The 15,369-nt window shown below is 31.5% G+C and overlaps 1 protein-coding gene across 4 annotated transcripts in view; it reads right to left on the bottom strand.

The window, feature by feature from the left end:
- Ku80 (X-ray repair cross-complementing protein 5 Ku80) overlaps window positions 1-15,369 on the bottom strand; it is a 98,271-nt gene that overhangs the window by 21,409 nt on the left and 61,493 nt on the right. For all 4 annotated transcript variants that reach the window (XM_035362810.2, XM_035362812.2, XM_035362813.2 and 1 more), the window contains exons 7-8: window positions 8,607-8,739; window positions 1,154-1,266 (exon numbers count right to left, since the gene is read on the bottom strand). In XM_035362810.2, the coding sequence (XP_035218701.1) occupies window positions 1,154-1,266; window positions 8,607-8,739 (246 nt within the window). The remainder of the gene's footprint in view (window positions 1-1,153; window positions 1,267-8,606; window positions 8,740-15,369) is intronic.

Genomic DNA, 15,369 nt, shown 5'->3' with positions numbered 1-15,369 from the left:
GATCGTTTTCTGCGAACAGCATCTCTTAATCTCCTCATGACGTTCAAGTAGAATTCCTTGTTCCCTGTATAGCCCTGGGGAGCATACTCATGATGAACAATTCCATTTGCATCGAAAAACACAAGCAACATGACTTTGATCTGGCTTCGCACCTGCCGTGCTTTCTTTGGCCGAGGAGACCTGGGACATTTCCATTGTGACGACTGCTGTGTTTCGGGATCGTATCCGTAAATCCACGACTCCATCTCCAGTGATAATGAGCTTCATAAACTCCGGATTGTTGCTTGTACTTTTAAATAAATCAGATGAGATTGCCAGTCGTTGGAATTGCTGATCCTCAGTGAGGAGATGTGGCACAAGCTTTGCAGACACTCGGCGCATGTTCCAGTCCTTTCTCAAAATTTCATCACATGATCCTATGAAAACGCCACACTCCTGTGCAATTTCTCAGACTGTTAAACGAAGATCACAGCGCACCACAGCCTGCACTTGTGCAATCTTGTCCTTATTGTGAGAGGTGGAAGTGCGTCCAGAATGGGGATAACTGTCCACTGATTTCCGATCATCCTTGAATCGTCGGAACCACTCGAAAACCCAAGCACGACTCATCGCATCATCTCCAAATGCTGTTTTCGTCATCTTGTAGCTTTTGGTGCCCATTTTACAGAAAGCAAAAATTGATACAGTTTCGCTGCTCTATGTTTTCAGACATTTTCTGTTTTCGATGAATGCACGCAAACACTCCACATGAAAGAAGTCAGTGTGACTGAATGGGCGCTGTACAGACCTGCCGATTTTGTGAAACGAGGTGAAACATATGCATACTTGCAGTCCCACCGCAAGGGGGTTTCTGGAATAAATAGAATAAATTCAGTCTCAATACTTTCTGAACAGCCCTCGTATATTTATTCACATTTTTTCAATGCGTTTTACTCATAGCCATGACTGCATGTGATTTGTTTAATCTCAATTTTTGTCAAAAGTGTAAGAGTTAAAAGCTATCCTAAAAACACTAAATGGACTCGTTTCATCAAAAGTTTCAATTAGTCATTTCATGTTATTTTCAAAGATTCTAAACCACAGATTAAGTGTAAACATATAACTGAAAGTCATAGATTCATTTTAAGAGAAATTTTTCCAAAAAGAGACTTACATTTTCAGATTTGGTAAAACCAAGAACTTTCATGCCTTTTTCACCAGACTGGTAATCCATATTCATCTTATCTTCTTCAGTAAAAGGGACAAGTGTTGTGCCATACTTAAAAGCTATCAAAAAAAATTTATTATTAAAATAAAAAATAAATATCCAAAAAGAATTTGAAGTAAATGCTAAATATGCATTTCAGCTATATAAATAGAATAATGCAACACAAAACATATATTAAATAATGCAAAATATAATACTTCAAAACTACACTTTTTCATAAACCATCGGTTCTCAACCTTGTGACTAATGCATACCATCTGAACAAAAAATGAAATAATACCACCACTACATTTTACAATAATTATTTTTCAATTTCTTAATAGAAATGCTAAAAAAATATTTTGCCATTTGCACAATCTATTGGATATTTGTATTAAACATGCACACATAAAAAATATTAGATTCAAAATTGGTTGCCATTTTAATTAGCAAAATTTAAGTTATAATGCTCTTAATTCTAAAATTTAGTGTGAAATTTGGGCCTGTTTAAGAGAGATCAGTTTCTTTATGCCTGGTCTTATTTCACTTAGTTTGAACCGTAAATTAGGATCCACTTTTAATTTTGTTTGGTATTTATTTTTCAAATATAACATGGAAGAAAATCCTTGTTCACACAAATAGGTTATGCAAAAAGACAATAAAAATTTAACACTTTTATTTGAAATCTATGTCTAGAGCAGCAGTTCTCAACCTTTTGACTAATGCATACCATCTAAATTCAAAAACTTTAGTACCACCACTACATTTTACAATGATTATTTTTCAACATGTCAATAGAAATATTAATATATATATATATATTGCCATTTGTACAACTTGTTGGCTATATAAACTGTGTATACATAAAAAAATATTAAATTAAAAATTGGTTACCATTTTAACCAGCGGGAAAGCGCGTGGGGTGTATCATACTCCAACCCTACATAAAAGTGGAATATTCCTACCTTGTGAAACTGAAATTCTGTGCTGCTTTCAGTAGCTGAGTTTCTAGTTGTGGTTGACTTTCAGAACCGCTTTTTCTTTGCCTGTGTGTTTCAGAAAAATATTTATCGGTATTTTGTTGGAACTGGGTTATGACACACCCCACGCGCCTCTTCGTATAAGTGATTTTCTGACTGAATATTTAGTTCAGAAATTTATTTCTAGAATGTAACAGTAAATATTTCTACTCGCAAGTGATTTTAAAGTACTTGACATAAAATTCTTAAAAATTTCTAACTGCATTATGGTAAAAAGAATGAGTCCCTATGAACTGGAGATGCAACGCATGTGAGATTTATTAGAAATATCTGTGATGAAGATTGCATTTCGGAAACTAAAGATGAAACTAAGAATATTTTCTACAATGTTTTGGTTTCGAAAAAGATAAAACATTAATTCCTGGTGTTCCTAAAAAAGGAAAAACTCTTCTTATGCTTTCAACATTATATAACGATCATGCTATAGATGATACTATTGGAGAAAATAAAATGTCAGGAATTATATGTTTTAATATGACTAAAGGAGCAGTGGATATAGGGGATGAAATGTCAGCCAATTATTCAATTGCCAGAATAACAAGGAGGTGACCAATGGTAATTTTCTTTCCTGCACTGAATGTTGCTCTAATAAATGCTTGAATTATATTACATTCAACTGCTAATCCACCAACCAGAAACAGAAGTCTGTTTTTGAAGGACTTAGCATTACAATTAATGAAAAAAAGTACTGAACAAAGAATCAGAGATTAATATTTTTCCAAGAAATTGACGTACTGCATGCAAAATAAAAGCAGAAGTTTCGACAAAGAATTAAAACGAATACATGAAATTCGAAACAACTAAGTATGAAAGGTGTGATACATTTTTGTTCTCGCGCGAAGGACAGAAGAATGTAAATGCAATGTTTAAAATATGAAAACATTCTGTGCCAAGACCGCATGAATGTATTTCGTTCAAAGTGTGAAGAAATAAAATAAGCATGATGTATTAGAGATGCAATGAAACTTAGAGGCATGATTTTTATTTTTTTATTATTTTCATTTTTCTTAAATTTAACTCTAAGATTATTTCGGAAATTAATTTTTTGAAACCCAATTATTTTTCACTTATTTATAATACATAAGAACGACAACAACAAAAAAAAAAAAAAAAAAAAATTTTAAAACTAAATAATATTATTTTTATTGTATTTTAAATATTGGGGTATGTGATACCCCATGCGCCCACTCTAGTAACTTTTCTTGGTGCGACTTCCGCCGGGTTAATTACCACAATTTAAGTTACAATACATTAATTCTAAAATTTAGTGTGAAATTTGGGCCTGTTAAAAGTCCTGTTCACATGCTATGCTCTTTCACGCAGCCCACCATTTGTATTAGGGAGAAACGGGGATACGAAGCAGTTTCACTTTCAGGACCGGATCAGATGCACATCGTCTTCCATCCCTTAACCCATAAGCTACTGTGAGCAATGATGTCACAAACGCGAAACGAACTGGATGATTTCTGACGTTTGCTCACATCTTTTTTGACATGTTTTGAATGTGTTTTACAAAGATTTTAAATAAAAGCCTGTAATTTGTGTTTATATTAACCCGTTGAAAGCACTAGGCTTTATTTTATACATATATATCTATTGAAATTCAGTAATAAAATTTTTAAGAAATTTGAAACGATTTTATGACCATTTAGACAGCTCATATTCTTTAAACTGTATTTTCTTATTTTGCATTTTTCTGATAAATCCTTTTACTTAAGGTCCTAAAACTTATATTGATATGGTGTAAATTATTTAATATTTTTACCGCTTATCTAAAATTATACACTTTATACATATAAGAATGGGTTTTGCAAAATACTGAAAAAAATGTTTTGAAGTGAAAATGTGATTGAGATAATATTTGTTTCAAAGTTTTTACATAAAAATATGTTTTTAATTTTTCTCAAAACTAATTCATTATTTACAAAATAGACCCTTAAGGTTATTAAGAACACTATAATAAATACAATAAGAAAAATTGGAGGAAAAACATTGAAAATTGTAGGAGAAGAAAGACATTTTAATTATTAAAACATTTCTACCAAAAACTTAAATAAAAAAAATTAATGAAGAAAAAGTTTTTCAGCTTAAAATCATTTAATAATATTCATAAAAAGTAGATGAAAGTTCTTAAATAAATAAATAAAACATTTAAAATGTACCGAGTTCCCTGGTCGCGTTGAAGCTGATATGCACGTCTTTAGTGTTAATTTGAATGATATTTCTGAAATACCAAGCATCAGAAAACTTTGTCTGTACTCGTTTACAAATTTCCGTATTTCGTACGGTTCCATCTAATTTTTTCCGAGGATATCGCATCCCTAGATATCTATCAAAGCGATTGTTTCGGTGACAGTCCAGTGAGCAGTCAGTTGCATGTCAGCCATGTTGTTTGCTCAAATTAAGTGAACGACGCAATCGCACAGCGCAGTATGGGAAATCTCCCCATTTGCTCTGCTCTGGAGAGGTAGAAAATTCAACCAAGTTCTACCTCCAATTCTGTGAGGCAGTTCATGCTTGTTCGCCGTGTGAATTGGACACGTTGGAAGAACCGGTTTTCGCTGCTGGTTGAATCTGCTCTTGTGAATGGGGCTTAAGAGAGATCAATTTCTTTATGTCTGCTTATTTTACTTAACTTTAACCGCAAATTAAGATCCAATCTTAATTTTGTTCTGTATTTCTTTTTCAAATAAAACGTGGAAGAAAATACTTGTTCACGCAAATAGGTTGTGCAGAAAGGCAATAAAAATTTAACAGTTCCATTTGTAACACCTTTAAATTCTTTTTTTGGCTTTAGCCAAAAGTTAACAAGTGTGTTAATTGAACTTTTGGCACACTGTGTGTGCTCCTTACACAATCTTCAGTTAGAGTTCTATCACAGGAAATTTCTATCAATTGTTTTTTGCCTTCATGAGATTTTTGAATTTAATAGTTAAAAAAACTTTGTTTCTTTGCATACCACCTATTTTTCTCTTGTGTACCACCGGTTGAGAACCCTGGTACAGAGGTTTAAATACCAGGTAGATTTTATGTCAAGTGGCATAGGTTAAAATGAGAAGTAAAATAATAATCAGCATACTTCATAACAAAAGACTGGTTGCTGTCACATCTGCTGCTTGCTTACAGAGAGACCTGCTGATCAGAACAGATCTGAAAGGCCTGATCTAGGCACAGTTGGAGAGTTTTGAAAGTTAATTGGGCTCTGATGCAGTTAGTGTTGTAGTTTGGTGTAGAGTTTCAGGGGCTGTAACCCAGTTAATATACTTTAATGTTCCAATAAGCCAAAGCACCAGAGTGACAAGTTGTTTTGTATTATTACAAGTCTCACTAAATGTGAGTTTACACAAATTTTACATTTTTCAGTTTTATCTTGTGACCATGGTATGGATAAATGAAAGGTAATAACTCCCTTTAATATGCAGAGATAATTTTTAAGGGTAAGAAGTTAGTTATAAATAATTTAATTAAAGTAGCTAGTTAGATAACCTTAGTCATTATGGATTAACATGCTAAATATTAAATTTTATTTATTTTTTTAACAATATTTGTTAAAAAAGCCCTATTAAAATCACAATCTAATAAAATTTTACAGTTTAAAATATATGTAATTTATGACATTGATTCTTAAATGATATTAGGATAACCACACAGTAAAACCTTTATGTTTTAAACATTTATGTTTTGTAGCAACAAATTCAACAAAAATATTTATTTGCCCTTTCAGTTTGAAGCCTTCCCAGATATTTTGGCTAATTTATATTAATTTCCTTCTCTTTAAGCGTCTTTTCTAGCAAATATAAATTTTCTCTCAATACGCAAACCAGTGTGCTCACTAGTTTCTGCCTGCTTTATCTTCTAACTTGTCAGCCCAATATCCCCACACAGACGTAAAGCAAATTATTACTATGTCTAAAAGTAACTACAAAGTCAGACAAATGTTTAAATAAGTCTCTTATTTAAAAAGAACTTAGAACATACATGCATATTCTTATGCTAACAAAATCAATTACAGCCCATGGTGATGTAATTAAACAAGAAAAGTCAAACTCAAACTAAAAATGTAGACTCAAAGCTCAATATAATTTTAATTTATGCTGGCTTAGTAACTCTATCATCATAACAAATTCAAACGTAAACAATGATAATTCAAAGAATTGCAAATGATCAGAGGTGGCAGGAACTAATGCAGCGAACAAGCAGAGGTCAGAAACACACTCTGTCTTACAATCTATAAACCTCAATTTAAAAACTGTATAAGTGATTTGCATTCTGGTGAGGAAAATAGGAACAAATTATAACTCATGAACCCATTCAAAAATTAACCATATTTGTCAGTGAATCGCAAAAAATATTATTCCAAAATGCTAATTCACACTCAAAATGACAGTCGTAAAAGCAGACAGAAAATTGAGATGATTAAAATTAAGAACCTTCTACCCATTTTGGCCCAAATTAAGGACTTTTAAGGACCAAAAATCAATTAAAAAAATGTAAGGACTTTTAAGGACTCTTCAGGACTGTACGAACCCAGTTTTATCAATAATGATTAAAGTATGAAGAAAACAAAAATTGAAATCCCAATGCATTTTGGCTTAGTATGGCACTAACAATATTATATTCATCTGACAATACTTACTAGGTTACATATATAATTATTAGAAGCAGAGAGTTAAATGGAACAAAAGTAATTTAATTAATTTAGTAGATATTTAGAAGACTACATACCTCTTCTTAAAGCCCTAGTGAAATTCTCTTGATTAAAAAGATTACAAGAGAAGCACTAAAATATATTACATACACTGACAGATATCTTGCACTTTTTCCCCACTGAAACTCAATCCTACCTTCCAGTTACAAAGGAACAAAAGCTACAACTGGATTCTTTAAATAAAATAAAGCACAGGATGGCTATAATGTTTACGCTTCTTAGCAATTTTAGTCAACAGCATCTTGGGATAGAATCTAAGGATCTCAGATATCTCTTAGTTTAGCTGCATCATAATTTTAGTAAATGTGAACTTGATGTTCAAAATTTAGTGAATTTTACTGTGAAAGAAAACCATTTGATATGTTTTAACTGAAACTATGATTAAACTATCATTCTCACTAATTTTTCATTTGGTTTATTTTAAGATCAACTTATCGATAAAGATTTTGAACTCTTTGAAATCTGCCACATATAATTAACAGGTTGACTGCCATATCACATGTGTTCAGGTGACCGCACAAATTCTGATCAGGCCACATGATCACGAGAAGAAAAAAAATGTCATAGGGTGCCAAATCATGGCTATACAGAGGATGACTCTCAATTTGATGTTTGAGCCCATCAAAAATTCCTTTGTTTGAGCCAATGTACAAAGGTTCGCATTGTCATGATGAAGAAAGATTCGCCTCTTTTGCTTTTTTCAAATTTCGCCAATGACTTCTGGCAAACAAATGGTCATCTTCTGCGAACAACTTTGGTTGGATTTGGCTCATCTTGGAAGTCGGCTGCTGTTTTGTTTTGGGCTCATATGCATAGATCCATGACTTGTCACTGGTGTAGATGTGATACACAGCCTATGCACCTTGAACGTATTTTTCCAACATTTCCTTGTATCAATCAACACAAGTCTTCTTTTGAGTGTTTGTCAGATTATGCGGGATCCAACGCGAAAAAAAATCTTTTTTACGGCCAAATATTCACATAATATCTTATTGATGGGCCTGTCATATACTAATGCCCAAAGATGTCTCAATCTCATGGTATGTCACATGATGACCTTGCTTTATCAGTATCGATATTTTCTTGCACAACAACCGATTTTGGATAAACTTCACGGAATTTGTCCCACAGTGAACGTCGACCATGATTGATTTCATTATACCGATTTTTTACAGTACTGTAGATTGTGCTTTATTGCTATATAAAGAATTAAATTCATTGAAACACTCTTGTGTTCGTAATCCACGTTGAAAGTTACCAAAAAGAATAGCATGAAAATGTTTATGAGTAAATTTAATTTTTTGCCCGAGATGAATTTTTCAGTTTACCAAACAAATCATGCTAAAATGGCAACACATTCTAAAGAAAGTATGGTTAAAAATATAAAACTTCTGATTGGAATCGTCTGGGGTCATCTAGCAACACTTACTGTTACCAAGGCCAAAAATATAAACAGCAACCTTCGTATTATAAATATTTCACTAATCAGTATTAGCAGATAATTTCAAATACACAAAGATGACAAACAGAATTTACTCATCAGCAATTTATAAAATACATTCATTTGCTACTCTTTTCATATTTATTAAGAAATTATTTCAACAACAGTACATTAAAAAACTCTTGAATAAGTAGTTTTAAATATGTTAAAAAAATGAGCAGTAAACATTACCTGGAACTATATTCTCTTTAGAAACTTCTATTTGAAATTCATCATTCATAAGATAAGCCACTCTCTTTTCAATCTTAGCATTCAGTTTTTCAGCATATGCATTTTTCCAAGGTTTTGCTTTACATTCATTAACCTATTAAAAAAAAATTAAAAAGACTTATGAAAAAACACTATTTCTTTCCAAATACACTCGAAGATTAAAGAAAGAAAAGTGGGAGGAAAAACATCCTGGATATAAAATACTAAAATTATAATAAAATATATGATAGGATTTGAAATATTAAAATTATAATAAACAGTACCTAAAATACAAAAGCACTTTTCTGCACATGGAAATGGAGTCATTTTAAGGATGCTCAAAGAAAAAATTAAGAAGTTTTCAACAAGTAGGAACTGAATAAATTAAACAGTTATCTATGCCTAAACTTTTCTAATGCTATATTCAATGAATAAAACAGATCTGTAAGAAGAAGCAGTTATTAAACATAACCAATTTTACACCTGTAACTGTTTCATATATTTTAAAGAAGATTGTTCACATTTTATTTTTACTATTTATTAGTGTTACATTAATTCTTTTATATATTACTAGCTTATTAGTCCAAAGGGGCAATTTGCCCAGAAGGACTATTAATTTCGTTTTGGCATTTTGCGTTGATTCATTTTTCAAATTGTTGCGACCAAATATTATCACTCTGTATTATATTTCAAGAAATTAAATGAAGAATCTGCATAAATGAATGTATGTTTCTTGCACTGTGATAAAACAATGGTACCTAGAGCCATCCAATTTTGATTGTTGTAATCCTACTGCGAATAGGGGCATCTGGAAGCCCAAATTTGAAATTTGGAATTTGTTTTATTATCGATTTCATATTTTGTAAAACTTTAATGAATTTTTTATTAAGAAACTCAAGGATTTCAAAGCGAGCAATAGCAACGTTGTACAGAAGAAATATTTTTATCTCCAGCACGTGTATCGGAAATTCTAAAAATATGCTCAATTTAAAATTATTTTTTGATATTGCTGTTGAATTGAATTTTATGGTTTAAGTGCGAAGAACGTGATTATTTAATAAATAAAGGTAACACACAAAATGTAAAAAATAAATAAATAAATAAATAAAAAAAGGCCCGTTTTGATGAAATTAAAAATCTGAAACCTTTTATTTTAAATTTTCTTTTTTTTTTTAATTCTTGGTTTGCTCAGTTCAGAGTTTTATGCAGATTTTATTTCAAGGAACACAGACTAAAACGAGGAGAAAAATCATTATCAGCATGATTTGTAACCGAAACTTGGCTGTGCCACAACTGGTGCTTGCTTAGAGAGAAACAGAAAGGTGTTGATCAAAACAGATGTGAATGCCTGGTAAGCGCTGAAAATTAATTATACTTTTTTTTTTTTTTTTTTTTCCTGACCCAGTTCACTTTGTAGCTTCCTGTAGAGTTGTTGAAATTATAACCCAGCTAATGTACTACAGTACGAAGTCCGAGATCCAGACGACCAATATCCGGAATGAACTAAAGTCTTGACCTCAAAGCTCCCAACCCCCCCCTTTTTTTTTGTATGTGTAATGCATGCTCGTTTGATTCCCCCCCCATGATAAAACACGTGGAGAGTCCCAATTCTTATTTCACTTCACTAAATAAAATACCTCGTTATTGAAGAAACAATCATTTTGGCATAACATTGTGTGATCAATAATTTGGCTCCGGACCTATGTATTTCATTGGCATACATCTCAAGCTGAAACATTCTACATAGAAGCAGAATTTGTAAATTTAATTAAAGACTTGAAACTGTGAAAAGCTTCCTGCATTGAAAGTGTACTAAAGATACTGCTAATTTAAGTTAGTAGTATACATATCAAGCCAGTACACCAGAATTTTGTGAAGCACACAGCAAGAAAATTTAGTGATGACAAAATGTTTAGAATTTAGGAAGGCACAGGACAACAGAATTTAGAACCCACAGACACTGCATCAGATGACTAACTGCCTAGCCCTGATAAATTTTCAATTTCGTTATTAATAGAAAAATTCCTTTTTACAGATACCTGCCCTTGTGGCAAGATTAGAAACATTTTTGCAATTTGCCATCTTTTTGTCTAGCGAAAAGAAGAGAAAATAAAGGGAAGACAATAATGCTAAGAGAAAGATTTCTTGGATCAAAAAATAGAAAATTCAAATAATTTTGTTTTCATTATGCTTCCTAAGCTTTTCCAAAAAACAAGAAATTTGTCATACGCTTCCAGTAAAACACAACTAGTAAGTGTTAAACCAATAAAGACATTTTACATTTTGTCATATTTTTATGGTATTGTACATCTATAAAATTTGCCTTCAATCTATAAAACGTTCTGCAGTGCAAAGTCTAAAATCGGAAAGAAACATTATACAGTCAAATATCGAAAATCTGCGTTGCCTCTCAAAATATAAACATTCAGTTTATAGGTTCCGGAAACCGCAAAATTGAGTACGAAACATCAAAGAACAAATATACTTACCCAATAATAATGTCATAATTACTGAATAATAATGAATCATAATGGAAATACCAAATTATTGACATCATGATAAAAGTTTTTTCCCCTCTGATCTGCATCGAGGTAAGAAAGCAGATGATTCACTCAATTCTTTCAAGTTCACGATTCACATTGTTGTATTTTCTGAGCTTTGTTATTTCACAAGATTATTTAGTGCCGCCTTTTTTTAATCCGGATATTTTGCGGATAAATTAAGAATATTTTAAATTTCAGCCCTTTTTTATACAACTACAGATAAGACACACACTCATGATTTTACTACTTGCAAAGTTGAAAAACGTAAACAAGTTGCATTGACGGTAATGCAAAAAGTGCGAATTCTGCAAAAGATGGAGATAGGTGCATTTTATAGCAGAATCGTATGGAATTGCGATACGATTGTGTATGATATACAGAAAAATAAAGAAAAGCTATTGAAATTTTACAGCAACAGTGATTCTAAAACCGGAAATCTTTGCATGAGGTGAAATCGGCAAAACTCGATGCTGTGCATATATAATATACAATGAATAAGATAATCAATTTATATATGTAATAATAATTTAATGCATATAATAAGTTATTGCATAAATGTATATAATAATTTAATTAAATGTATCTAACATGCCTTATTTATTTTGTACTTTTAATCTGAATATTATGATTTATCTTTTCTGTCCGGAAATCCGCAAAATCCTAAAATCCGCACAACCTATGGTCCCAAGCTTCGCGGATTTTTGGACTTTCACCGTACTTGCAAAATTTGTAAGAGCAAAATGCCAGAAGATTTTTGAAAAGAAAATTCAGAAAAGAAAAGTGCAACATGAATTTTACAGAGAAAACTGATATACATTTGAGTATTCTGAAACAGTAAAATAATGCTGAAAAAATTTAAAAGACAAATAAAATTACAGTAGCTTTCTTGCATTTGCAAAGATGTGTTTCGTAAGCTGTGCTTTATAGCATTTATTATCTTTTTTTTTTTAGAATTAAAGTGAGCAGACCGGAAAAAAATATCACTTCTTAAATATAATTTTAATATATTAATATTATTTTAATGGTATTTATCAGTGTTATATTTCTAAAAAAAAAAAAAAAATTGTTGAAAAATTCGGAAGTTTACAAATCAAAATTTTGTATACAAATTAATCTTAAAACTGCCAAAATGTTGATAAATTTAGCAGTATTCATTTCCCAAAAGGGAAAAGTAGTTTTGATGTAACATTTTATGAACTCTTCATTCGGAAAAAAGAAAAACTTTTGGTATTTACGAAAGTTTATAGCCCTCGCGATAAAGTGCCCATGATAGTGGAAAACCATGACCAAATCATTAATTGCGAACTGCTGCAGTTTTGTTGAGACAATATTTATTGTGAATTCTGAATTGCTGCAGTTTCATTGAGTCACATGTTTATCATTTAGTGGATTAAGAATTCCATTTGCAATAGTGCTGAAAATTATTTACTGTTGGGCTGGAGTAATGATCGACTGGAACAATTTCATGAGAAAAGCATGCTGTTTGTATTTCCTCAGACAGCCTGAAAAACAAATAAGCAGTTTTGAGAAATAGTTGAAGTAGATGAAAGTCTGTTCGTTCGATGGAAAAACTATGAAAGGAGAATTCTACCCCAGCAGTGGATATACCGAGAAACTTGCGAATATTTTGTAGTTCAGGTAGCGAATAGAAAAGCAAGCATGGCGATGGCAAAGACAGATATGCAGAGAAAAGATCCATAATTTATTCATTCTGCTGGTGTGCTTATAAAACTGGTGATTTTGAAAAACTTGGTTATTATCATGTGACTGTAAACCATAAATACCACTTTGTGGCACTGACTACAAGCGTACACACGCAAAATATCGAGAGAATTTACGGTTCTGCAAAGTGGCGAAATAAAAAACAAACAGGTATTGCTCACCACCATCTTCAATAATAACTAGCAGAATTTATGCAGAGAAAGACATTGGGACAACAAAACGCATTTGATAACATACTAAAAGCAATTGTGGAAATAAGGCCCCCCCTTCCAAGAAGTTAAATTTTTCACGAAGGTGCCAAGGGAGCCATAAACTTCCGTAAGTACAAAATTTTTAAATGTTTATGATCAAGATAGAGCCTTGTGCCCAGAAATTCAAGTATGTCACTGTTTATATTAGAAGTACGAAGAAATTCAAAAGATAAACCACCAGATACATATTTGTCAATGAACTGGCAAAAATTATTCCACCAAAATGTTAATTCTTACTCAAAATGGTAATCGTAAACAATAGATAGAAACGTCACATGAGTATAATTAAGGACTAAAAATTATTTACAAAAAACTAAGGAATTCTAAGAACTGCATGAAGCCTGTTACTACTAAATACAAATGTAGTGTATGAAATCTGTATTGTACATAAATGAAGCACTGCACATAAATATTTGCACATTTATGCACAACAATGTACACTGCACGCAAAAAAGGGGAGAACAGTTCTATATCTCCCGTTCTACTATGCTGATTGTCAAAATTAAAACTGTGTTTTTCATGTCTCAAAAACATGACTTGGGATATATATTAGATTTATATACACTTTGTTCTAATATAGGTATTTTAACACAAAATTGGATTTCTTCTCAAATAACATGCCAATTTTGTCCCATATTTCGTTTCTATGACTCAAATTATGCCTAAATATTAAATTTTGTAAAAGTTGGTGCAAAATTTACACAGAAATTAAAAAATTTATCTCGGTATATTTTTTCAGTATTTTTTCCTTTTTTTTTCATTGTAAACGAGCGGGGAAAAAGTCATTGTTCATTGTTTCAAATGATTTTAACAAAATGCGCAAACTACATTTGGCATTATTATCACTCATAACAAATATGCCAAATTTCAAAACATGCCAATATGTAAATTCATATCTATTCTAGGAAACTTTGAATTAAAAGCTTTAATTTTTTGCAAGTATGCTTAGAAATACATCTACTTTAAGATGGTGGTAAAAATGTTATAGGTTATGAGTTAAAATTTTTTTCAAAAATTTAATAAAATAATAAAAATTATTTAAAAACACAAATTTAAAAAATAAATTATAAAAATGGGCGAATTTTATTTGGAATGAACCTAAATTTCGAATTCTGGAAGAAGGAATCGAATAAGTTTAATAAAAAACAGATATTAACAAATATATTTAAAATTCAGCTAACATTGAGGAGCTAATTTTTTAAAAACTACTTGTGCAATTTTTACAGTTTGGCACAATTTGAGTCATTGAATGGAAATAAGAAAAATTGGCATGTCATTTCAGAAATATTCTGATTTGGTGTCAAAATACCTATGTTAGAATAATGCTATACATAAATCTAATACATATACTAAGTTGCGCTTTCGAGAAATGAAAAAGATAATTGGAATTTCATCAATTGGCCCAGTAGAATGAAAGATATAGAATTGTCCCCCCTTCCCCCCCCCCAGTGTACATACACTTTTTTCTGCTACACAGATCGTAAGCAATTTTCTAACCTGCTCTAACATCTCTGATTACTGTTTGGTAACCAATTACACTCCTTTGGCCTTGTTGGCCGATTTAACAGTGTTTTTGTTTTTCACAATCTACACATTTTGGCATTCAGTTTGCAATAGCCAAGTTCCGGATAAGCATGCCACTTTCATTGTTTTTAACAATTTCTTTTTTCACTTCCATGGCGATCCTACCAATTTAGCAATAACCAACCAACCATGAACGACCAATTTACCAATAAGCATGCCACTTTCATTCTTTTCAACAATTTCTTTTTTCACTTCCATGGCGATCCTACCAATTTAGCAATAACCAACCAACCATGAACGACCAATTTACCAATAAGCATGCCACTTTCATTCTTTTCAACAATTTCGTTTTTCACTTCCATGGCAATCCTACCGATTTTCTTTATTGCTTGATTGATTTCCAAATACTTATTGTTAATGAACCGTACCATATAAAAAATATGCACTAAAAAACACAAAATCACTTGAAAATTTAGCTAAAGCTAGGGTAATTCCCTGAAAAGTAACAAAAAGCATGCTGACACTCATCAGCAGTTGTAACAATGTCTCAAAAGAAATAAACAGCTATAGTGCATGCAGTAATGACCCAGTGAATGCCAAAAAAATGGTATATACCAATCAAAAATTTTATACCAGATTGCATACCAAGTTGGTCATATTTCAAAGAAGACAGATACCAAACTATCCTGTAATTCATTTCCTTTC

Source organism: Stegodyphus dumicola, chromosome 1 (assembly GCF_044657685.1).
Source record: "Stegodyphus dumicola isolate Sdum_Otavi_A_Nest chromosome 1, ASM4465768v1".
NCBI lineage: Eukaryota > Metazoa > Arthropoda > Arachnida > Araneae > Eresidae > Stegodyphus > Stegodyphus dumicola.
This window is presented reverse-complemented; position numbering and strand designations above follow the sequence as displayed.